Here is a 21,636-nt window from a genome sequence, read left to right as displayed (position 1 = left end):
GTCTGGGACTTGGACGCGTTCTTGTCTACTCGGATGTTGTGTTTCTTGGAGGGTTTTTTTTTAGGCTTTGGAGTCTCCTGCGGTGTCAGACGAGTAACACTGCATCAGAGAAGATGCAAAACTATTTGCACTTGTGTTTATATCACAAATTTCAATGTATTTTTAAGATTTTAGTTGACTTACATAAATTTGTGCAGAATTGTGAGAAAGAGATGTTTTTCATGGAGTGCCATTTGTAAAGATGACAACAATTAGCAGCAACTGATTTGGCTTATTTAGCCTGACAATGGAGGTTCATTTTTTATGCTTTCATTCACTTATAAATGTTACAGTTTCAATCTAAATATTTTATAACTAAGCAAAATATTTAGCTCCAAACTAACATTTTTGTTAGCAAACTAAAAAAGCTAAATATTTGGCTAGCAAAACTAAATGTTTAGTTAGAAAGATAAATATTTAGCTCCACGTAAATATTTTCTTTAGCAAAATAAATATTTAGTTCCATACTAACTTTTATACTGGAAAACTAGAAAAAGCTAAGTATTTAGTCAGTATAAAACTGAATATCTAGTTACATAGATAAATATTTAGCTCCAAACTAAACACTTAGCCAGCAAGCTAAATAAGATAAATATTTTATTAGCAAACTAAATACCTAAGTTAGGAAATTGAACAAAGAAATAGTAAAAAAAATTGTAGGAAAAAAAAGAAAACAGGTTGTGTTGTCCTTTTATCAGCTGCCTGGTGTTGAAGATAAATGTGTCTCCTCCCATTCAGAGTACAATGACTATGCCAACCCGCTGGTGTGTGCGGTGTTTGTGGCCATGTGTCCTTTGTGGGTCATGATAGCCAGGAAGATCCCGGCTACCAGGGAAGTCCTCTATTCAGGCTGGGAGCCGGTCATCATCGCCATGGCCATCAGCAGGTAGGCACTACCGTCTGATTCCATTGATCTAATCTGGGTGATACAACAACAGGTACATAAAATCTCATCTTTCTTTTCCATTTTCTTTCAGTGTTGGAGGTCTGATCCTTGACAAGACCGTAAGCGACCCAAACTTCTCTGGCATGGCTGTTTTCACTCCAGTCATCAACGGTAAGACAATGGAAATAATCAAAGAAGACATCCATTAAAGCCCTCACTACTGTGTGAAAACAGCTCACTGTGTGTGTGTGTGTGTGTGTTGACGTGGAACAGGTGTAGGAGGCAACCTGGTGGCAGTTCAGGCCAGTCGGATCTCCACCTATCTCCACATGAACGGACTGCCCCTGGGGGACCCCAACCTGGCGCCCAGGAAGTGTCCCACACCCTGCTCTTCTTTTTTCGGCTCCAGTAAGTAACCAGGCGATTTTCTGTACACACCTTTCACCTTAGAGGGATCCCTGATGATCAATCAAGATACATGCACTATGCAGCAGGTCCATCATATCCAGTATTAACCTTGGTTTATTAAGCATGAAAAAGTATTTATCCTCCATCAAATTTCTTCTGGGTAAAGACTTTCCAAACCAACCTGGCCCTCTAAACCCAGAGGTGGGCAGAGTAATAAAATAAATCAAGTAAAAGTAAAAAGCACAGCACAGTAAAAATACTCACTAAAAGTACATTTTTTGGGAAAAAATGTACTGAAGTAAATGAATTTGAGTAAATGTAACTAGTTATTACCAAACTCTGTCTAAACCTAATGACTAGTTGTGCCATTACTGCCATCTGGAGTACCTGGGGTACCAGGCATTTCCAAGCATGAACATCCTGATTAAGGTCATGCCACTGCATTTCATTTTGATCCAGGTCCAGACTTGTACTAGGCCACTCCAAAACCTCAATTTATTTTTCTCTAGCCAGTCAGAGGTAGACCTGCCTGATGCTCATTGGATTAAAGGCTGAAGATCACAAGTGGAAGGCCAGACATTCTGCCATGATTTTCTGCTAGAGATCAGAGTTCTAGAAACCCTTGACCATATCATGACCACCAGCGTGATTGGCTGCACATACTGTATGATGGTCTTTTTCTGAAATATTACATCAGTTGTTTTTTTGTTTGTTTGTTGTTTTTTTCCTTGGATTGGATGCACAACTCCTGCCTCATCATTTCAGATAATATTTTACCAAAACACTTGGGGCTCCTCAGGCTATTTTGTGTAACATTTGAAATGGGACTTTGTGTCCCAGAGGGTTTACCCTTGGGACTTTACTTTAATTGTTATTTAATTACACCTTAACTGAGTCAAGGAAGGGCTGCAGTGATCTAGATGATCTTTTGTGATGAGTTGTCAAGGTACAGTTCATCACTGCTTTATGTGTTTACTGTTCCTGGATAACAACGTTCACTGTGACTCCCTAACCCTAACCTTGTGTCTTGGAAATGGCACTGTGACTTTGTTTCTTATCTATTCTTTCTTTAAATCAGGGTCTGATGTGTCACTGTGTCAGAAATTTCATGTTGTCTGACATGCTCCATTTAACAGATTTTGTCGTTCCATGTTGCAAAAACAAAAAATGTTACCATGTATTTTTGGTCTAGTTTCTAGGGAAAATATCTTAAACTAGCTTACAGGTAACATTTCAGTGATTTGTTAGAGTTTGTTTTAAGACAGAAATCTCATTAATTTGGATGGAAAAGTTCTAATTCCACTAGCAAATTATCCCACTTACAGTATAAAGTGGGCAAAGTGTCTTGCTATAAGTGAAATAATCTGCCAGTATAATTTTGTTCAGCAATATTAAGGAATTATTTACTCGAAACAAGATGCTATATCTTGCTGAAAAGCTCCTTGTAAGTTATTTTTGTCTAGCCATATACAGGTCAGACCAACCTGGCTCCTGTTGGTAAACAGGCTGTGTGTGAAACTGATTAAAATTTCCCAAAAAATTTACTGAAGTAAATGAATTTGAGTAAATGTAACTAGTTACTACCAAACTCTGACTAAACCTAATATTCACAGTTAATTCACAATTTAACAAGGGAGAAATTATACTTTAATATAATTTCTCACTTGCCTTTTCAGTGAAGCACTTCATAAAAGTTTTCATACCACCACCACTAGGGGAGATGTCATATAGTGAACTATTAAAATGTTAGTTCATATGCTGCAGGATGGAAAGATTGCAAGAAAACATTAAAGGGATGAGTATCAGCATCATCATTGAGCACCAACTAACCTGTGATTTATATTTTCTCTTTAATTGTGAAATCTGTGTGGCACCTTTAGCCTTTTCCTGTCTGATATAGCATTGTAAAGTGCGTTCAGGGTCATTTTCTTTGTATCATTTACTCAAAAATATAAAATTAAAGGGTGTTACATTGATGATTCTGGATGTCATCATAGGAAACACATAGAAGAAAGCTATCTGGTTAGATGAGACCAAAGCTGAGCTTTTTAGCCATCATGCAGGACACTTGAACACACAATCCCTGCAGTGTAACATGGAGTTGGCAGCACAAGCTGTGGGGATGCTTTTCATGTGTAGCGACACAGAGTTGATAGAAAAGTATACTCAACTACAGTAAGTACATAACGAAACCTGTTGGAGGCTGTAAAGGGAACCGAGTAGTTTATTTGTAGGAGGTCAAATAATCTAAACCATTAATTCATTGAATTACTATGGAGATAAATTGAGGCCAAAAATTTATTTTAAAAAATTGAAAATGAAAGAAACTAAAAAAATTGTTTTGAAACTGGAAAAAAAAACTTCTTTCAGCTTCATGTTTTTTTTCTTTTTCAGTTTCAGTTCTTTTTTTTTTTCCAGAATCAGTTTTTTTTCCTTTCAAATTTCTACTTTATGGTTCCAATTTACCATAAATTCCGGACTACACAGAGAAAGAAAATCTATTTCGTACTTATACAAGCTGCACCGGATTTTAAGCTGCAGATGTTCCACATTGTAATGTGAGATATTTACACAGAAAGATATTAGACATGAGGATTTTTTAACTTTTCATTTAATCAGTATGGTAACATTAACAAATACATTTTGTAAGTGCTTTGCAACACGTTATGTATGCTTACCGGACACCTCTGGGGCCGCATCGCTTTCCAGGGCACGGGCCCCTCGCTCTTGGGGCCAACCCACCACATGCCCAACGCGTTATGCGCATCACTGTTGCACACCACAAACCTAAGACACCACAAATACTGGCCATATGCGCACAGTTCACAAAAACAGCAGATCTAATCGCTCGTTTTTTAAACAAATTATACAAAATAATAAAAATAGGAAAGCAAAGTTTACAGCTATGATCCACAGGAGGAGGAGGATGGAGATTCCCAGGTTCAGGTGACGTGTCTGACACTCAAAACCCCTTAGAACTGCGGGAGGGTTGAAACTCCGCTTACTCGTTTTTAGATAGCTTCTCTGCTTAGTTATGTAGCTGACAGAAAGAGCGCCAAGTTGCCAACTAAACAAAAGTGAACTGACAAATAACATTGAGGTTTAGGACGAACATGTGGCACCCCCACAGACTCGTGCAGATGTGAGCTACATAGGATAATTTGACACACAATACTTTTTTTTATCCACAATGTTGTTAATGATGGTTTGACCTCTGTGTTGGTCTATGTTAAAATGTTTCAATTTGAATGTTGTGGTTCTAACAGCACAAAATGTGTTTGTATTTCACTGAATGCAGAAAGACCGTGAAGCCATCTTCAGTCATGTTATCCCTTCTCTTCTCCAGCTGTGAACTCTCGCTCTGCCCGTGTTCTGTTCTTCCTGGTTGCCCCGGGTCACGTCATCTTCCTCTACACCATTAACTCCCTGAGAGGGGGTCACACCACCCTGACCCCCATCTTCATCTCCTTCTACCTGGTAGCTGCTCTTCTGCAGGTACACACACACTGCCCTCATGAATGTATCCCACTGTGAAACAGATAACTGCCTTCTGTCCGTCATAAACAAAAGTAGTGTGTTTATGAAAGTTGCATCAAAATGAAGACTGAACAAAAACAGTCTTTTTAATGTCCAGTGAGCTATCTGGATTTGCAATGGAAAATTCTATGCTTTATTGAAGTCAAACTGTATATGTTCTTTGCTGTTATCTTTCAAACCTTAAAGAGATCCATGATTAGCTGAACTAGCTGGCCTAAATATGTTGGAATTTTCCAGTTAACCTGGACATTGTTGTTAGTGATGCGTAAAAACTTGAAAAATTGTGTAACTTTAGTGATTTTTGGTTTTTTTTCACTTACGAAGATCACCATCAGGCATGGTTGGTTGTAATCTATTGTTCACTATGTAGCTAGAGCTAACACCGTTAGCAGGAGCTAAGATCATTACCAGGAACTAACAAAACGTTAGCAGGAGCCAGACCTATTAGCAGAAGCTAACACAAAACAGATTGGAGAATAATAAATGGATGTTTTCAGTGGCAATGAAGCATCTTTATGTGTTTTGCAAGTCACCATTTCAATATATCTGAGAAAATATTGTAATCATGATGCTAACTGTAAGCAGCTTGGGTTAGAAAATGGATCTCTGTGAAGCATAATGTCAGATTCTCATTTCCAAGCAGCACATCCACAAACACCAGCTTTTGTCCCACTCTTTGTTCTTCCTCCGTTTTGTCCTCCTCGTCTTCATTTCCTCTTGTAATTTCTCCATTTCCTTCTATTTCAACAATCTCCCAGTTCAAATTGTAAGAGCTGAATGTTGCTTATTGAGCAAGTTACTGTTTCTGCTGGACGGAACGAGCGCACGTCGTCTACCCAGAGCGTAAACAGTATGGCCACGTCTGTCCTGCGGTGTTACTGTTGCTTTCAAAGGTTTTGTCCAGCAGGAGGATATAGATTGTAGCATTTTTAAACTGGTGTTTCATTAATGATTGAATTCACTGGTTACAAAAACTGAAAGTAGAAAAATAATATTTTTTGGTTGATTTCCAATAATGCAGGTTTTGTAATTGTGTCACAAAAATGCTTTAGCATCTTGGCAGATCGTGCCATATTGTTGAACCTAGGCACAATGCGCTTAAATTGTCTCTTCTGCAGGTCGCAATCCTCCTGTACCTGGCTGACTGGATGGTTCACTGGATGTGGGGCCGAGGCATGGACCCCGACAACTTCTCCATCCCGTACCTGACCGCTCTGGGCGACCTCCTGGGAACCGGCTTCCTCGCCCTCTGCTTCCACATGCGTTGGTTCATCGGGGACAGAGACTCCAATTTAGGCAACTGAATACATGCAAACATAACGCACAAAAAAAGAAAGAAAACCCTAAAACTTTCACATACTGTAAGCTTGCATGCAAAAAACAAAAAAACACTTGATGAACATCACCCGTATGCCTGAGTCTGACAGTGGACATCTACAATAAAAGGGCTGATTTCCCACAAGGCTCTGGATGACGTGTTCTTGGCAGAATCTCACCTTCAGGATATCAGGACGCTGTTTTACTGTCGGCACAGCAGCAGCATGTAAATCCTGCTGTCACCACGGAACACAGACCTCTTCATCTCAACCCCATCATGCAAAAAACACAAAAAAAAACTCTGACCAATGATAGATCCAGCCTCACAGGCTCCAACGCTACTTAATCGTACTTAACACCTGAGTCCTACCACTTTTATTAATATTCTTATTGTTAACAAGCAATGCATTTGGTATGATTTGATATCTGTTTTATGTGCACGGCAAGTCCTCATTATTTTCAATGGGGACGTAAACCTTTTTGTTTAAAGAAAAAAAGTAGCAAAAAAAAAAAAAGAGCACAAAAACCCCACACATCCAAACAAGCCTAGAACGAACGATTATTCACCAACTACTGTTGATTTAACTGTAAAGTCATGTCTTATGTTTTTGGTTAAATGCATTTCTTCTTCTTTGTTGTTATGCTTCATTACAGTAGCGAACGAGGCTCTGGTTTTATTTCAGGGGACTGGACCTAAATTATGTTTTAGCACAGATTTCAGGTCTTGGTTTGAAGATGTCCTCCCAGTGTTTGCTGTCCCTCATAAATTATGTCAAAACTTAACAGATTGGAAGACAGTCCGTCAAGGTTTTGCTCATTCAGTGCAGTGAGAAATATTCTCACCTTTTTCCTAATAATATCGAGCGCGCACGTGCAACATCCTTAGTGTCTACCACTGGTTTATCTTTAACCCCTTTTAGATTCATTGTTGTAAAATTTACCTTCATGTGCCTGTTGATGCATATTTCACTCACACCAAGGATCACATTGACAGCACTTTGCTGCCATTTAGCATTCAGATTTATTCCCAATTATATCTAGTTTAGGCTCGTATTAAATATATTTAGAATAGTAATATCAACTTAATTTATCACCTGCTTGACAGAAAACACACAAATAGCTTATATTTTTTGATGATAAACCGGTTCAGGTAGTAGCAGGTTAAATATTGGAACAGCACGTGTTTGGTGCCTGTATTCTGAAAAAAATCCAGCCTTTCTGAGATAAAACACGGATATGTTTTTGTCGGAGCACCTAAGAGCTTAGTGTGGAATGCTTAAGATCAGGGAAGAAGCTTTTTTATGAGACTAGGTTCCTTGTTTGTTTTTTTGGCCAGGGAAATCCTATAAAACAAAGAAAACTCAATACAATGCTATGCATAGAAGTTAATCTTCAGAGTTCATTTTGGTGATGGGCTCCAAGGTTCAAAGGTAGTTTGATGGGAGCGTTTAACTGCCAGAGCTTGGAAATAAATTCATAGGCAATATCTCCTTCATAAATGGGAAAAAGATATTGTTATGGCAAGATGCAAAACTCATTATGATGAGCTTAATATCTCATTAAAACCAAAATATCTTCTCTTTTAAGCAATAAAGGTCATAACAGTGAGGCAACACCTCTTTTAAATATCTAGAGGAAACAGCTGGAAGGAAAATCAGTGAGCCCTTTCAGGCCTTTTTAGCAAGTTGTAATTTGTAAGAGGAGCATATTTTTTCTTCTCGTTAAATTGGGTAACTTTCTTATTGTAGCTTACATCTTGCTAAAACAAGAAATTTTCTCATCAAAGCGAGAAACGTTCTCATTGTAACCAGATAGTGCTCCTAAAATTATTTCCCTGCTCTGGCAGTTAAAACGTTTCCGTAGATCTGGGTGTTTAATCGTGCCTTTCTTAAATTGCTGGACATGCTGACAGTGGTTCATCAGTTTGACAGCAGATGAAAGAGTTTATATTCTGTATGGAAACATAGGCCAATGTTGGCGGCATACTTATTAGGTTTTTTTTTTTTTTAGTCAATTTTTTACTCTTAAGTAATTTGGTCAGGCATGGGCTGGTCATCAGTATCAAAGCAGACCTAAGTTTTTAGAAAGTAACCGTTTCAAAACCACAAAGATTTCTCATCGTACTGTTGCTATGGCTTAAAGTTCTTATGATACCAGAGAAACCGTAAGTGTGCTTAAAGTTCTTCTGTTGTATAGAGCAAGGAGAAATGCAGAGCTGGAAATCTACAATCACGTAAGTAACAGGCAATTAAAATCTGCACTAAGTAAGCCTGACATAACTTTTTTTTTAAAACAACACTGTTTTAAAACTTCAGCTGTCAAAGTAAATTTTAGCTAAAATGTTTAAACAAAAGCAAATGGATCATTTCACTTTAAAATGATCTAATTACAGTGAAACGATGCATTTTTATTTAAGGTTATCGTACCGTGAGAATCTTGTATTAGCTTTTGGCTAGTTTAAATTTTGGTTTTGCCCTTTGTTTTTGAATTCTCAAAATGAGCAACATTTAATTTTTTTGTAGCTTTTGTTTGAAACACCAGCTGATAAAATGGCTACTCTTCGCTAAATCCATTCGCTCCAATGAAATTGCCTGAAATAGCTTTACTGTGCTACGGGAACAAAGGAAGAGTCCAGCAACGAGCTAGCTAACATAGCTCATGTTGCTCTATGTAGACTATGATAATTCCTTCTGCTGCGATAAAGCTCTTAGCAATATAAAAGATGGATTTTAGACTACTAAAAGACTGCAAGACGGCTAGAAGTAAATGATATAGCAGCTGGGTATTTTATTTTTTAGAAAACTTTTACCTCTTTCAACATTGTTTCTGCTAAGGTGATGTCACACTACCCAACATGCTAACATGAGGGTACATTATAAAATGTAACAACTCAGAACTCCAAACTGGGGGACTTTTTTCAACAATGCTAAGTCGTTAGCAATTCATGTTGTCAAAAATAAACCTGTTTTTATAGAATATAATACATTTTGACACATAAAAGATACTGATTATTTATGCAAAGAACTTACAAGAAGAAACCAGTGATAGTGAAGTAACATTTTATTTATTTAACTCAGTAATGCACAGTTAAATAAATAAAAGCTGATATTTTTGTTGTCCAATTCTAAGAACAGTGCCATTTTTTTGTTGTGTGTGTTTTTGTTTTGTTTTTTCCTCGTCTAAAACATAAATAGGATCTGCTAACATTCGTCTGTTTAGTATCTTCACCAGTGTTTTACTGTTTCACGTTGGCATATATATTCTTCTTCCCACCACCCTACACAAACTGCGTGTCATCAGATCAGCTCTTCCTGTCTTTAATGGCTTATGGTTGTTTTCTATTTGGACAGGCTTCCAAGTAGAAATTATGGCAGAGGAGAAAGTGTCATGTGATGTTTTACTTTTAATTGTTGTTTTTTTTTTTTTTTTTACGGGGCCAGTAAAAAGCACAAACAGAGCACATAGTGCGGATGTACAAAAATGTATTTTAATTGTTAAAAATCCTTTGCTTTGTGGTCTTAAAGATTTTTTGTTTTTAATACCAGGTGTTTTGAGCTTGGTTATTTTATTTTAGTTTATTTTTTTTTATTGTATTCCATATCTTTGTCCTAATCTTTTTATCTCTGAGATGATTTTGTGTTCTTAAATGAAATCGAGCATACAACCAGTTTAAACAAAGAACAACCTTTTTCTGTGCCATTCAAATGCTTCGATGTACTGTAGTTAGCAAATCCACCACCAGATGGCACTGCAAGGCTTAACTTACATAAAGAACTTGTTTTCCGGATTCAAATTGCCCACCCAGAGAGATAGCTGCCACTTTGCCTTTGGCTTTTCATCCTTCCATCTATCTCTGTCAGTTTGTACCTTTGACACTCTTTATCAAACCGGTGCCAGCATTCTTTCTCTACTTCAACGAAAAGTTGTGTATACTTCTATAAAAAGGCAAGAAATGCTACATCTATTTATTTTTTAGAAGCACACAAAGCAAATTGTACATACTATATTTATTCTGTATGTAAGGTTGTTTATTTTGTCATTTTCTTTTGGCTAAGTCCGTTTGTCATCAGTGTTGTCAGATTTCCTATCTGCAAATGGCTATTGGCCAACATTGTGGTACTAATAGGAGTCGTTACATGAACAGATTACATACAGAAATGCCCCTCCTGAAATGAGGAACGCATCCGTCGATGAAATGAGACGGTCTTAATCTGTCAGAGCCAAGCTCAGCTCTTAGAGTAGTTATGTAAGCCACCGTATAGCGTTTGTTCAATTAGCTTGGATAAATAAATGATGTACAGTGTGATTATTGCAATGTGTGAATGTGAAAATGATTGCGGCAACGGATAGCAGAGCTGTGACCGTCGATTTTTGTTCATGTGGCACAGCAGAAATCTGGGAAACACTAGAAGTGAGCTTCCAAGATAGAAAGTAGACATTGTTCCAAAAGCAATCTAATAACACTCACCAACCACCCAGCTTCTCCTTTCTATAACCAAGTGCTTTAAACTATTGAGCCCTGATGGGGAATCCCACTGACAGGCCGAAGGCATCCTCAGCCAGACTGAGCTGTAGAACCGTAATGTCCACCCGTCCACTGCGCTGCCTTTAGGGAATACTGATGTAGACAAATGCAGTCTTGTAATGTCTGATGTCTTTTACATGTTTGTCTTCTAAAAAGCCCCCCTTCTGTGAGGCAGGAGGAAGGCTTTCTCTCTGCAGGACATTGTAATTTGCTGGAAATAAATAAATGACTATATTATTTCATACAGTTGTTGTGTTTGGGTTGTTTTTTTTTGTCAGATCCATGATCCTGATCAGGATCCCTGCGCTGGCATTATAGTTATTCTCCTTGGAGCAGACGGCACGCTCTGTATTTGGTCCATTGTACTTTGTGATGAAAGCCATCATCACAAGATGGGATTATCGATGTCGTTTTATGTGGTATTTGATATACAGACCATGTGTTTTGTTGTTTCAGTTCTATATTTATAGTTGTTTAGACATTTGGAAAAACATTCTTGAAATGCAGATTCTGATCAAAGATAATATAGCTCCCTTACATTTTTGTTGGGTTAACTTGCAACAATTCAACCGTTAATTGGAACAAGCACTCACGTCTTCCTGGTTTGTCTCCTCAGCAGAGCAGAGCAGCAGAAGAGAGACACACCTGTGCTGCTTAAAAGCTGTTGGAGCATACCTCTTTGAAGAGTTATGCTAAGTTTGAGTTATTCTTTTGACTGACCTTAGATTTGTTTTAGCTGTAATGAGCTGTATGATCTGCAAATGTTCTTTGGTAACATTTATTGTACCTCAAGAAATCTGTTGGAGACATTCAGGAGATCCGTTCATCCTGGTAACAGATCTGATCATAACAACAGAACTAGTCACTCTGAGCCCGTCTGCTGGTTGGCTGGAGACTCAGTCCCCATAACTGGGCAACATGTGGTTAAAGACCCGCCTCATCCTTACAGCCCTGCTGACTCTGTTGGAGGCCACCATGTCATCAGCTTATTTTACTTTTCTACTTTGAGCTAATGTTTTGAAAACGTAAAATATTCATTAGCTAGTTGATATATTGACCTACACTTGGTTTCCACAAGAAGCACATCGACACAATTATATAAGTAGATCTGCTTTATTGACTGAGCAGCCAATGACTGAGGTAGGTTACAATGAAGTTCAGAAACCCAAAATGCATACATGTACATCATTAGAACTCTTTATTTCTACACAAGTGCTCAATGTAAATATTATTTAAATTAAATACATGTAAAATAGCAGTTTGGGTTAAGTAGGCGTATTTAAGGTAAACGGTATAAAACAGGAATGACAGAGGTCAGCTTGTTAACCAGAGATGAGCAGAGAGTTCATATTGTTTGTTTGACATCCTGAAGGTGGATGCAGATGTTTTTCTCCATTCTGCCCTCCTCCCTCGTCCTCCCCTTTGGGAAGGTCGCTAGGGGTCAAGTGGATGCTGAGGCTGTCAGCGCCAGTGACCTGCAGGGCCTGGGGTTGACCTTCACAGGTCAACAAAAAGGTTTAACAAATGAGCAACACTAGAACAGGAAAAGAACCGAGTGCAGAGCAGACATACCAGCTTCAGCTTTGCTGCGGACACCGAGACTGCCCACCACCATTTTCTCCAGGACTTTGCGTGACACATTCTAAGGGAAAATCCAAAGAGTCTGATTGAATGATGCGGATCAAAGAACAGACGGAAGAGGCTGACAAATTGTAATCAGTAATCTGAATGGACTGATAAGAGTGATGCACTGAGCTCCCGGTTTCCCCTTCCATTTATCGAAATTGCTCTGAATCTTATTATCCTCCTGTGTGTGTGTGTGTGTGTGTGTGTTGAGAGCGATCCGGTCCACTCGGAAGGATGTCGGAACCTCTCCAATCTTAAATCTGGGACGTTCGTCATGTCGGATTGTCTTGGCCTGATATTATAACTGTGTGTCGTGTTCCCCGAGGACAAATGACAATGCTGCCTGTTCCATGTGCCGAGTAGCCAATCAGAAAGCGAGTTAATGGGAACACAGAGACAAACCAAACATCAGAGACATTGTTGTGTTGTTTCTTTCTCTTGTTAAAGATAGTCTACAAACTATCGCCATTGCTTTATCTGCCATTTCTGTTTACTCTGAATTCATGTTTGGTCTTGAGAGGTTTTCTGAGACTGAATGTTGGTCTGTCAATTTGGTTTGTGTGTTGCTCTTGCCTTGTGTCTCAACACCACACACACGACCAAACCTGTCATACTTAAGTTCTTTTTGTCATCGTATGTCTCGTCTCTCAGGTTTTGAAAATCGGCCAACAATTTCAAACACTTGCAGTGTTAACCTGGCGTTCCAGAGAGCGGCGCAAAGATGCTGGATGGCACTTGGTAACGGTCATTTGCCATTCAGGGTCACCCTTAACCCTAACGTCTTGCACCTAATGCACAAAGTTTCAACATTAGGCATTCTCTCACCTTTGTATGCTGTTCCTTATGTACAAATGCACAAGACAACCAGTTGACCTCATTTAAAAGAGCCACTACTGTATATCTGGAAGAACTGAAATGACCCAAATGGAAAGCAACAGGAAGTGAACAGGCAGGTCAAACACTAGATGGCGCTGTGAAACTGCATGAAGCACATCTCCTTCCCTCCCTGTGGGATAGTGAGTTAGGGTGTGCGTGTGTGAGCACCGTGTTGCGCAGCTGTAGCAGCAGAGTGAGTGAATCTGTGAGTTTGTCCTCCAGCAGAGACAGACGCGTCTTCTCCGCCTCGTCCTCAGGCCTCTGTAAAGACACACACACACACACACCGCTCTGTGTCCTACTCATTGTTGGTCACAGTTAAAGTTGTAAATTATCTTGAACTTCAAATACTTATTCTTTCCATCCCTAATAATGTCCTGTTTTGTAGTCATTGTTATGCTTAATGACATCATTATCAGAGCTATTTAGCATAAATAGCTCTGATAATGCTAATTGGGATCAGGTTGTGATGGTAATATCATACTCTGAAGGTCATGCATGCAAATGCAGAATACCAGTAATAGATCTGGCATACTGAACAAATCGTGACTGCCCTTAATAGATACAATTATGTTTGGATATTTTACTGGTTAAAATGCTACAGCTAACAAAGAGTGCTGTAATGAAGAAGAAAAAAGGACAGTCAACCATATTTAGGTTTATTGTAATCAATACTTTTGCCTAGGTCTGGTTTTTATCTGACTTTAGGTAATAACCACTTGCCTTTATCTTTCCAAAGTGTCCACATCCGTTTTTCTCCCCTTGCTTTGGCCCCGTTCTGCTGCAGCAGTCTGTGCTGTCTGCAGCAGAGCCGGGGCGCTTTCGGAGCTCCAAGCGACTCAGGGAGAGAAGATGACCGGCCGTTTTGTTCTGACATCTGGAAGATCACAGGTGGCATTGGATCCCTCTCTACACAAACATTCGGTGATGAACAACAGAGCAGGATGGTGACAGACCCTTCGCCGCAGCCAGGACCGCGTGAGACGACGCTCTTCTCCTGTGAGGAGCAACAGTTTCCCGTCTTCTTCAGACTCCCGTCGTCTTCCTCTTCGTCAGAGGCGGCTCTCCCTTCCACCGCCCGCTGCAGACCCTCTGCATCTGGGAAAGAATGAGCTGGAGTTGAACCTTCAGGCATGCCGTGTCTGTAGCTGTCCACGGTACTCCAGCTGTCTCACCACTCGGGTCCTCAGGTTGACTCGACTGGCTCTCAGAGAGGCAGGTGCAGCCGATTCTGCCGGAGACAGAAACAACGACAACGACCATTTAGTGGGGAAGGGCAAAATAATTTTTGACATAACGCATCGATCTTTCAGAGTCTTGCCGATTTCTGATCACTTCTGTTGGAGAAATGTTCCCTGATTTCAAAACCTTTGGCTGAAGTCTCCAGTGTAGCAGCAGAACCAGAGAGATTTTATCTTCCAGTTTAACAACAAAAACCCTGAAATATTTAATTACACACAAGCCGGTGTGCAAAATCAGGTTCATGAGGATCAGGAGGACGTTGTGAGGCTGTCAGGCCACAGCAAACGAATCATTCATAAAAACACAACCACTGTCACTGAGGAGAAAAAGTGAGTTTCATTCATCTGCTTGATGTGTCGTGTGGATTCTCTGTTCAGCTTGTTGAGCCGAATAAAAATGAAATAAAATTGAATATACTGTGTGCCATCATTATCATTTTTGAAAAATGACGTGTAAAATAAGCCTTATGAATTGATTCAGCAAAAATGAGGGACAACGAACAAGTCTAGCAGGATTTCTGTCAGTATATTATAAGCCTGGCAGCCCACCAGGCTTTACTTCCTCCCCCATCACCTCCATCCACACTGGGCTAAGAATCATATTTATTTTGTTTGGTTTTTGTTAGTAGCAGTGACATTAAAGACAGATTTAGATGAAGCATTGAACTGGGTGCGAGGCGGTGAGCACCGTGTTTTTATGTTGGTTTCAAGGAGTGAGGACTTGTAGAAGTCAGAAAAGGACAGAGGCAAATGAAGTGTAACTGGATCCTGAAACACGCCCAGACACAGAACTCTCCTGCTCACCCGACCAAACCCGGCGCTGTACCTGTACCGCAGCAGCTCCGTCTCCAGCTGGGTGATCTTAGACTGGAGCTGCGGCACCAACTGGGCCTGTTCCTGGATCAGCCGGACCCTCTGCAGCCCCACGTTGAGAGCCTCTCTGGCTTCCTCCGCCCGCCTCCTGTCAGCATCACAGATCGTCACAAATTTCCAATAAATCCACACAAAAAATACACTTTTTTTTTTTTAATTATTTTTTTTACATTTCTGAATATTTACAGCACCTGATCTGGTTGTTCTCCCTCCTCAGGGACGACTCCAACCCCTGCAGCTTCCGAACTTCCTGGTACGCCCACTGCAGCTCTTCCTCCAAACACTCATTGAATTTGATGGCCTCCTCTAACTGCCCGTCACGTGATGACCGAATCAATTTCAGCTCCCTCAGCAGGGGGTCTCTGATGTCCCACCTCATGGGGCCCTTCCTTGTCCCGTCAGGCTGGCTTTTAGGTCTGTCGGATTGTCCCAGTTTCCGCTGCGTGAGCGCGCCGCAGGGTGTGGGAATGGAAAGGGTGGCACCGTGGCTGCAAGTGCCGGCAGGGGTCCGGCTCCTCTCCCGTCTGAGGGCCACCTCCAGGGCCAGACAGCGAGCGTCGCTCCCCTGCAGAGCAGAGCGCAGGTCCTCAACCAGCTCCCTGAGAGCGCCGACCTCATCTGGACAAGACGCCGGGTTAAGAGTTCAAGGTCACCATAAGTCAGCATAAAGTAATTTCACTTAAAAAAAAAAAATGGAGCTACCACCATGACTGTCCAATAAAAGCAATTCATACATTTTAAAAATGAAAGAAAACTGAACACTTCATTACTGACTGAAGTACTTATGCTTTTTTCTAATTATTTACAAAATAACTGCAACTGGTATAAGACTAAATTGTAACATCACTGGGAAGTTGAATTATTCAGCAACTCAATTTTAAAAAAACTCAAAGTTTCATTACACATAAAAGATACCTTCAATCCTGAAGGTTTCAACAAGTCAAACTTCTAAACGGTGAACAGACTGAACTTATATATCACATTCACTCTTTTGCACCTTGGGGTTCAGTGCTTTGCTCAGGGGAAGTCAGGATGTGACCAGAGAAAGCTGAAATCAAACCTACAACCTTCCGATCACAAGACCACTACTCTATCCACAAAGCTAAAGTCAGCCCTTAAATGAAACTTAACACAAAATTTAAGATGAAATTTAAGACAGAGACAACTCCAAATACAACGGTTTGTTGGGGGATCCTGCTGTGTTACAATCAATCATAGCAAGAAGTGAGTTTTGCTCTCCCCTCAGTGTCGAGCCTAAAAGTTTGGAGATGGTTTTTTTTGCACAGAATCCACCTAACCTTGTGAGATGGATTCAACAAAAGTGAGGCAGTAGCGAAAGCAACTGACGATGAATTTGCATTTATCCATAATAGATGCAAAAATACTATTACTAGATGCAAAGGTACATTAGCAGCTAGAAACGTGAGCCACCTTGAGACAGAACATAATGACAATGTCTGCAATCAAATCAAACTTCTGCTTGACAGAGAAGTCTTGCGGGAATAAAAGAAGATGCATAAATGAGAATATATGACACCAAGTTTCCCCCAGTGTATTATAAGCCTGGCGGGCCACCAGGTTTTACTTGTGCTTATTTATTTAAATCTTTTTAAAATGTTTGCATTTTTTGAGACTTTATAGTTGGTATTCAGGTATTAATCTTCCAATCTTTCAATAACACATAGTTCCATCCATCCATGCCTTTTCTTTACACCCTTGTCCCTCAGTGGGGTCAGGAGGGCTGCTGGTGCCCATCTCCAGCTAACGTTCCGGGCGAGAGGCGGGGTCACCCTGGACAGGTCGCCAGTCTGTTGCTAACACATAGCTATCAAGTGATATTTTCAAATTTCCGTTTCAACTTTAAACATTTTTTAACTCAAACACAACGGACTGCAGGATTAATGACTGCCGCAGCCCAACCACCAGGCTTAGCAAGTTTTCTGGGGGAATCTTTGCCACACCGAACAGTCCTGCCACGACAAACCTGAAGACCTGTGATTAACGTCTCAAAAGCCAACTTTTTTTGTCTCCGATTAAATTAAGACATTTTAAGCCTTAATATTTGATACGTTAGTTTAAGACTTTGGATGACTTTTTAAGGATGCAGACAGCCTGTACCTAAAAGCATGTTCTACAGTTTTTCAGAAAATTTGAAAATCACAAATTGTCTATAAAAAGGCCTTTTAATTTAGTAATGTTTGGTAATGACACGTTGCTAAATATTTAACTTGCTATTGAAATATGTAGTTTGGAGCTAAGTGTGTAGTTTTTTTGCAAAATAAACTAAATATTTACCTTACAAAGTAAATGAAATGAATTTGCATATTAGCTAAACATTTAGCTTCCAAATGAAATACTTAGTTTGAGGCTAAATATTTAGCTTGCTAAATAATTATTCAGTTTTAAACTGTGACATTTATAAATGGTGAATGATGAAAATATGACTTTGAGAAATGAAGGGAAGTTTTTTTTTTTCTTGTAACAAGCTAAAAAATAACCCAAATGATTGCTGTTCATTTTTAACTGTAACTTCACAAATGACACCTCATGCCAGCTGACTGGTCTGACTCCTTTTGATGACAGAGGCTTCCGTATGTTTACCGGATCACACTGTCAGACTTGAAGTTTCTGCTCCTAAATGATCTTTATGTGATTAAAAACAAAGAAACAAGTGAAGGATCCAGAAATAAAATGAGAGAAAGGAACAAGAGAGGAAACAGGCTGAACAAATAGGTGCTCATAAATTCTGTCTCCTTCTATTAGCCCACAGCTTTCACAGCTCTGTCTGTGGAATGCTGTTGATGCAACGAAATTATAGGGAATTAGAAGTTAAATCTAGAATTTCCTGCGGGCTTGTGAGGTGCAACAGTCGCTAAATGTTCCATCCCTCCCAAAACCTGCACAGATTTCGTCAGGTTCCAACCTCAAACGTCACTGTGTGTTCAGGTGGGATTTCATGTGACTCACCACAAAGTCATGCATAACATATTCATTTATTTATTTTTGCTAATGAATTTCAAAGTGACACAAACACTGTACTCTGATACCCCTAAATAAAAAATACACTGCAACCAGTTACTTTGGAAGACAACTAATCAACTCAAAATATCAATAATATTGAGACCAAGTCGGTATCAGTATCGGAACAGATTCTCTTTTGATTTTCTTTTGCAGTTTATGTATTTAGGGGGGGGAAATGCACACAAATTAGTTTTGTTTTACTAGTCTCTGCTGCTCTTGTTAAAATGTTATTAAAGCATTCTGTGTTCAGAAGCTTTGTCCAAATTCTATAAATTCAAAACTCACACTAAAAAATACTTTATTAAGCCCAAAGGAAAAATGAAATGTTAACAATCTTCAAATCAGAAAAAAATTATAATTCTTATATTATTTTAAAATATGAATTAATGAAATAATTTTTAAAAATCGTACAAAACACCTAAAGGTCAGAAGTTTGATAATATACCAAACTTAAATATTAAGTATCATATCAGTATTGGTCCTATATTTACTTGGAATCGTTGTGATACCAATATGTAGTACGACACACCTTTATTCACATTAAATAATATAGAACTGTTAGAACGGCCCAGTCAAAGTCCACACCTAAATTCAACTGGAGGACTTGAACACTGAAGTTCACAGCAGTTCTTCATCCAAACAGCCTGAACTGGAGCTGAGTTATGAATAATAATAATCATGGGTAAACAAACTCACTCTGAAGAACAGAGACATTCCCTAAAAAGTCTCCCGGGAGCGTGAATACTTCTATATGAATCCTGCCACACTTTTCCGATTTAGTATTTATTTATTTATTTATTTAGATTATTTGGAACAAATTTGTTAAATCATGTGCTGCCACATAAAATCCAAATAAACGTAAACCACATTTAGCTAAATGTGTTTTTGTGTGTGTGTGTGCGTGTGTTTGTTTTTTTAAGTACAAGAGTTATTATTTTGACAGGAGCCAAGATCATCCGTTTAAAACCCCAACAGGTCTCCTGTAGGGAGCATACCTTGCTCACGGAGTTCCTCCCGGGCTCCGCTTTTCACGGATCTGCTCCTGGTTCCGGTCTGATCTCGATCCAGGTCAAAACTGACACACTTCCTCCGCCGGACCCGGGGCCACCGGAGTCGGATCTGCCTCTCCACCAGCTCCGTGTCCTCGGAAACCGGCAGACGCCAGGCGCGACCCCCGCTGACTCCCGGCGCACTGCGCAGTCGGAAACACCCGCAGAGCCGCGAGTGAAAGTCTCTAAACGAAAGCCGCTCGGGTAAACCTGAACAAACATCCGCGAACTCCTCACACGGCTGCTGCTGCTGCGGCTGCTGCTCCGCTCCGCCACCGCCGCTTCCATCCTCCGCTTCCGGCGTCCTTTGAGCTCCGGGAAGTCCCAGCACGGCGCAGAGAGCGGCGAAGTCCTCCCCGGACACTGTGTCGTCCTGGCTGGGGTGGGCCAGGTGGTGGAAGACCTCCTGCAGGTACTGGTCGATTCCGGTGGCGAGGACGACGATTTCGTTCTCGGCTGCCGGATCGGGGCAGTGGTGATGGTCCAGGGCGCTGCGGAGCCACTCGCTTTTACGCGCCGCCCGCGGAGAGGGCTGGACGCGTGGAAGCGCCAAGGCGGTGCGCCGCATGGCTGCACTCACTCACCGCACGGGTCAATCTTAAAAGCGACTTGACCCGCAGACCGGGGCTCTCAAACGCATCTCAAATGCCGTGTTTCCGGGGGCCTCAGCTCAACTTCGATTTCCTCCTGCGGCTCTTAAAGTTCAGATTTGATCCCTGTGGGTGGAAAAAAAAAAAAAAAAAAGGCAGCTCCGACCCCACCCTTTGTGTGCACACTCCAACCGCAGGACCAATAAAGCGTTCAGAGCTGCTTGTTTGATCCCTGTTACCAAAGCGGGTCGAATATCATCTAATCCAGAGAGAAAAAAACATCTAAAAGTCCAGAGGGAGAACAAGACAATAGAGTCAATAGAGCAGTGAGTCAATCCTCAGGTTTCCATGGTGATGGGTTCTTACAGTAGGATCTGTAGAGGTTGAAGGCATTTGGTGGCACCTGTCTGGATCCAACATTCAGCCGAGGCTTTGCACCTTTCTGACTCACATCCTGCATGCTGGGCTGACAGGGTCCACTTTTTTCTTTCTTTTTTTTTTATCAAGTTTATTTGTATGGCACATTTCGGCAACAAGGCCCTATGACAGACTGGCGACCTGTCCAGGGTGACCCACCTCTCACCCGTTGACAGCTGGAGGCAGGACAGCAGCACCGTCCTGACCCCAGTGGGGTCAGAGTGGAAGAAAATGGATGGATTTCAGCAACAAGGCAGTTCAAAGTGCTTTACATCACAAAAACACCAAATCATCACAACATTTCTACGACGACTGTGAAAGCCAGCGACAGACATTAAAATCATTAATAAAGAGTTGCATTACACCAACTCACTGTTTGAATGAATGAATGAAAATGTATGAAGTTGTATGGTTTTTATTTTCAGTGAGGGTTGAAAATAAAAATGAAAATAAAAATCCTATATTTTCATAAAGATGACCATGAGATCATGTTCATGCTGCATAAAGTCGGTCTGATATCAGTTGCATCTTTCGTTTTCATGACCTTACCTTTCTTTTTTTTTATTCCCGCGGTTTTTGTTTACCAGTCAGTGGAGAGGTCAGAAGGTCACGAGAGAGGAGACGACATGCGATGAAGGACTTGAACCTGTGATGGCCACTGAGGACTGTCACGCCATCACCTGCCATGCCCTAAATTATTTCTTCAGAGGTTTACATATATTTTTTTCTTTTTGGATTTGATAGAATCCAAATCAGACTTTATGGTCTGTGTCAAGTGTTGTGCTGACACACTTGCATGACTTACCATACTTACCATGGTAAGCATATTTAAGTCATGGACTTACCATGACTAAGGTGTAAGTTATGTCATGTTCCAGAGCTGCACCACTCAGCATGGCTCTGGTTTGTTGGGCTGTTGCATGACTGGATGATTGTTCTCTCTGGTTTATGCTGAGCAGCTGGAAGGATTCCAAAAGCTCCAATAATACCTGAACTCTGACCCCAGGCCCCTTTCACAGTTACAGTTAGGTGACAGGACTTTTAGCATGTTACAGACAAAAGGTGACGTTCCTCAGGAGCATTAACTGAGCTTGTGGGTCTATAATTTCCACAGAATCATACAGTTACCTAAAAACACAACAGAAGTCTGATCATCACTTTTATCGTTATCACAATAGTACCACAAGATACAGTGATAAAACTTTAAGTCCATATTTCCCACCTCTAATTT

General features: G+C 40.4%; 2 protein-coding genes across 9 annotated transcripts in view; one reads left to right on the top strand and one right to left on the bottom strand.

Annotated features, from left to right (window-relative positions):
• The window catches only part of slc41a1 (solute carrier family 41 member 1), a 44,157-nt gene extending 37,340 nt beyond the window's left edge, over positions 1–6,817 (top strand). For all 8 annotated transcript variants that reach the window (XM_008410247.1, XM_008410246.1, XM_008410242.1 and 5 more), the window contains 5 exons: positions 778–925; positions 1,017–1,096; positions 1,199–1,333; positions 4,680–4,828; positions 5,989–6,817. In XM_008410247.1, coding sequence (XP_008408469.1) covers positions 778–925; positions 1,017–1,096; positions 1,199–1,333; positions 4,680–4,828; positions 5,989–6,174 — 698 coding nt within the window. In that variant the 3' untranslated portion in view covers positions 6,175–6,817. The remainder of the gene's footprint in view (positions 1–777; positions 926–1,016; positions 1,097–1,198; positions 1,334–4,679; positions 4,829–5,988) is intronic.
• Positions 6,818–11,809: 4,992 nt separating this feature from the next.
• On the bottom strand, positions 11,810–20,533 carry LOC103465430 (EF-hand and coiled-coil domain-containing protein 1). The gene is made up of 9 exons (XM_008410239.2): positions 19,345–20,533; positions 15,520–15,946; positions 15,282–15,416; positions 14,390–14,445; positions 14,171–14,312; positions 13,938–14,091; positions 13,383–13,475; positions 12,285–12,354; positions 11,810–12,207 (listed from the first exon to the last, which is right to left on the bottom strand). The coding sequence occupies exons 1-9, from the start codon at positions 19,964–19,966 to the stop codon at positions 12,035–12,037; spliced, it is 1,872 nt and encodes a 623-aa protein (XP_008408461.1). The 5' UTR covers positions 19,967–20,533; the 3' UTR covers positions 11,810–12,034.
• Positions 20,534–21,636: the final 1,103 nt, after the last annotated feature.

Source organism: Poecilia reticulata, linkage group LG5 (assembly GCF_000633615.1).
Source record: "Poecilia reticulata strain Guanapo linkage group LG5, Guppy_female_1.0+MT, whole genome shotgun sequence".
Taxonomy (NCBI): domain Eukaryota; kingdom Metazoa; phylum Chordata; class Actinopteri; order Cyprinodontiformes; family Poeciliidae; genus Poecilia; species Poecilia reticulata.
The sequence above is the reverse complement of the archived record's forward strand: the minus strand, read 5'-3'. Positions and strand labels throughout refer to the sequence as shown.

Excerpts from the sequence above, each read along its gene's own strand:
- LOC103465430 (XM_008410239.2), bottom strand. The coding sequence starts at position 19,966 with ATGCGGCGCACCGCCTTGGCGCTTCCACGCGTCCAGCCCTCTCCGCGG. Across the intron at positions 13,476-13,937 it reads GACACTTTGGAAAGATAAAG|AGGCCTGAGGACGAGGCGGA; the intron begins GCAAGTGGTTAT and ends GTGTCTTTACAG. Across the intron at positions 12,355-13,382 it reads TGCTACAGCTGCGCAACACG|AATGTGTCACGCAAAGTCCT; the intron begins GTGCTCACACAC and ends ATTTTCCCTTAG.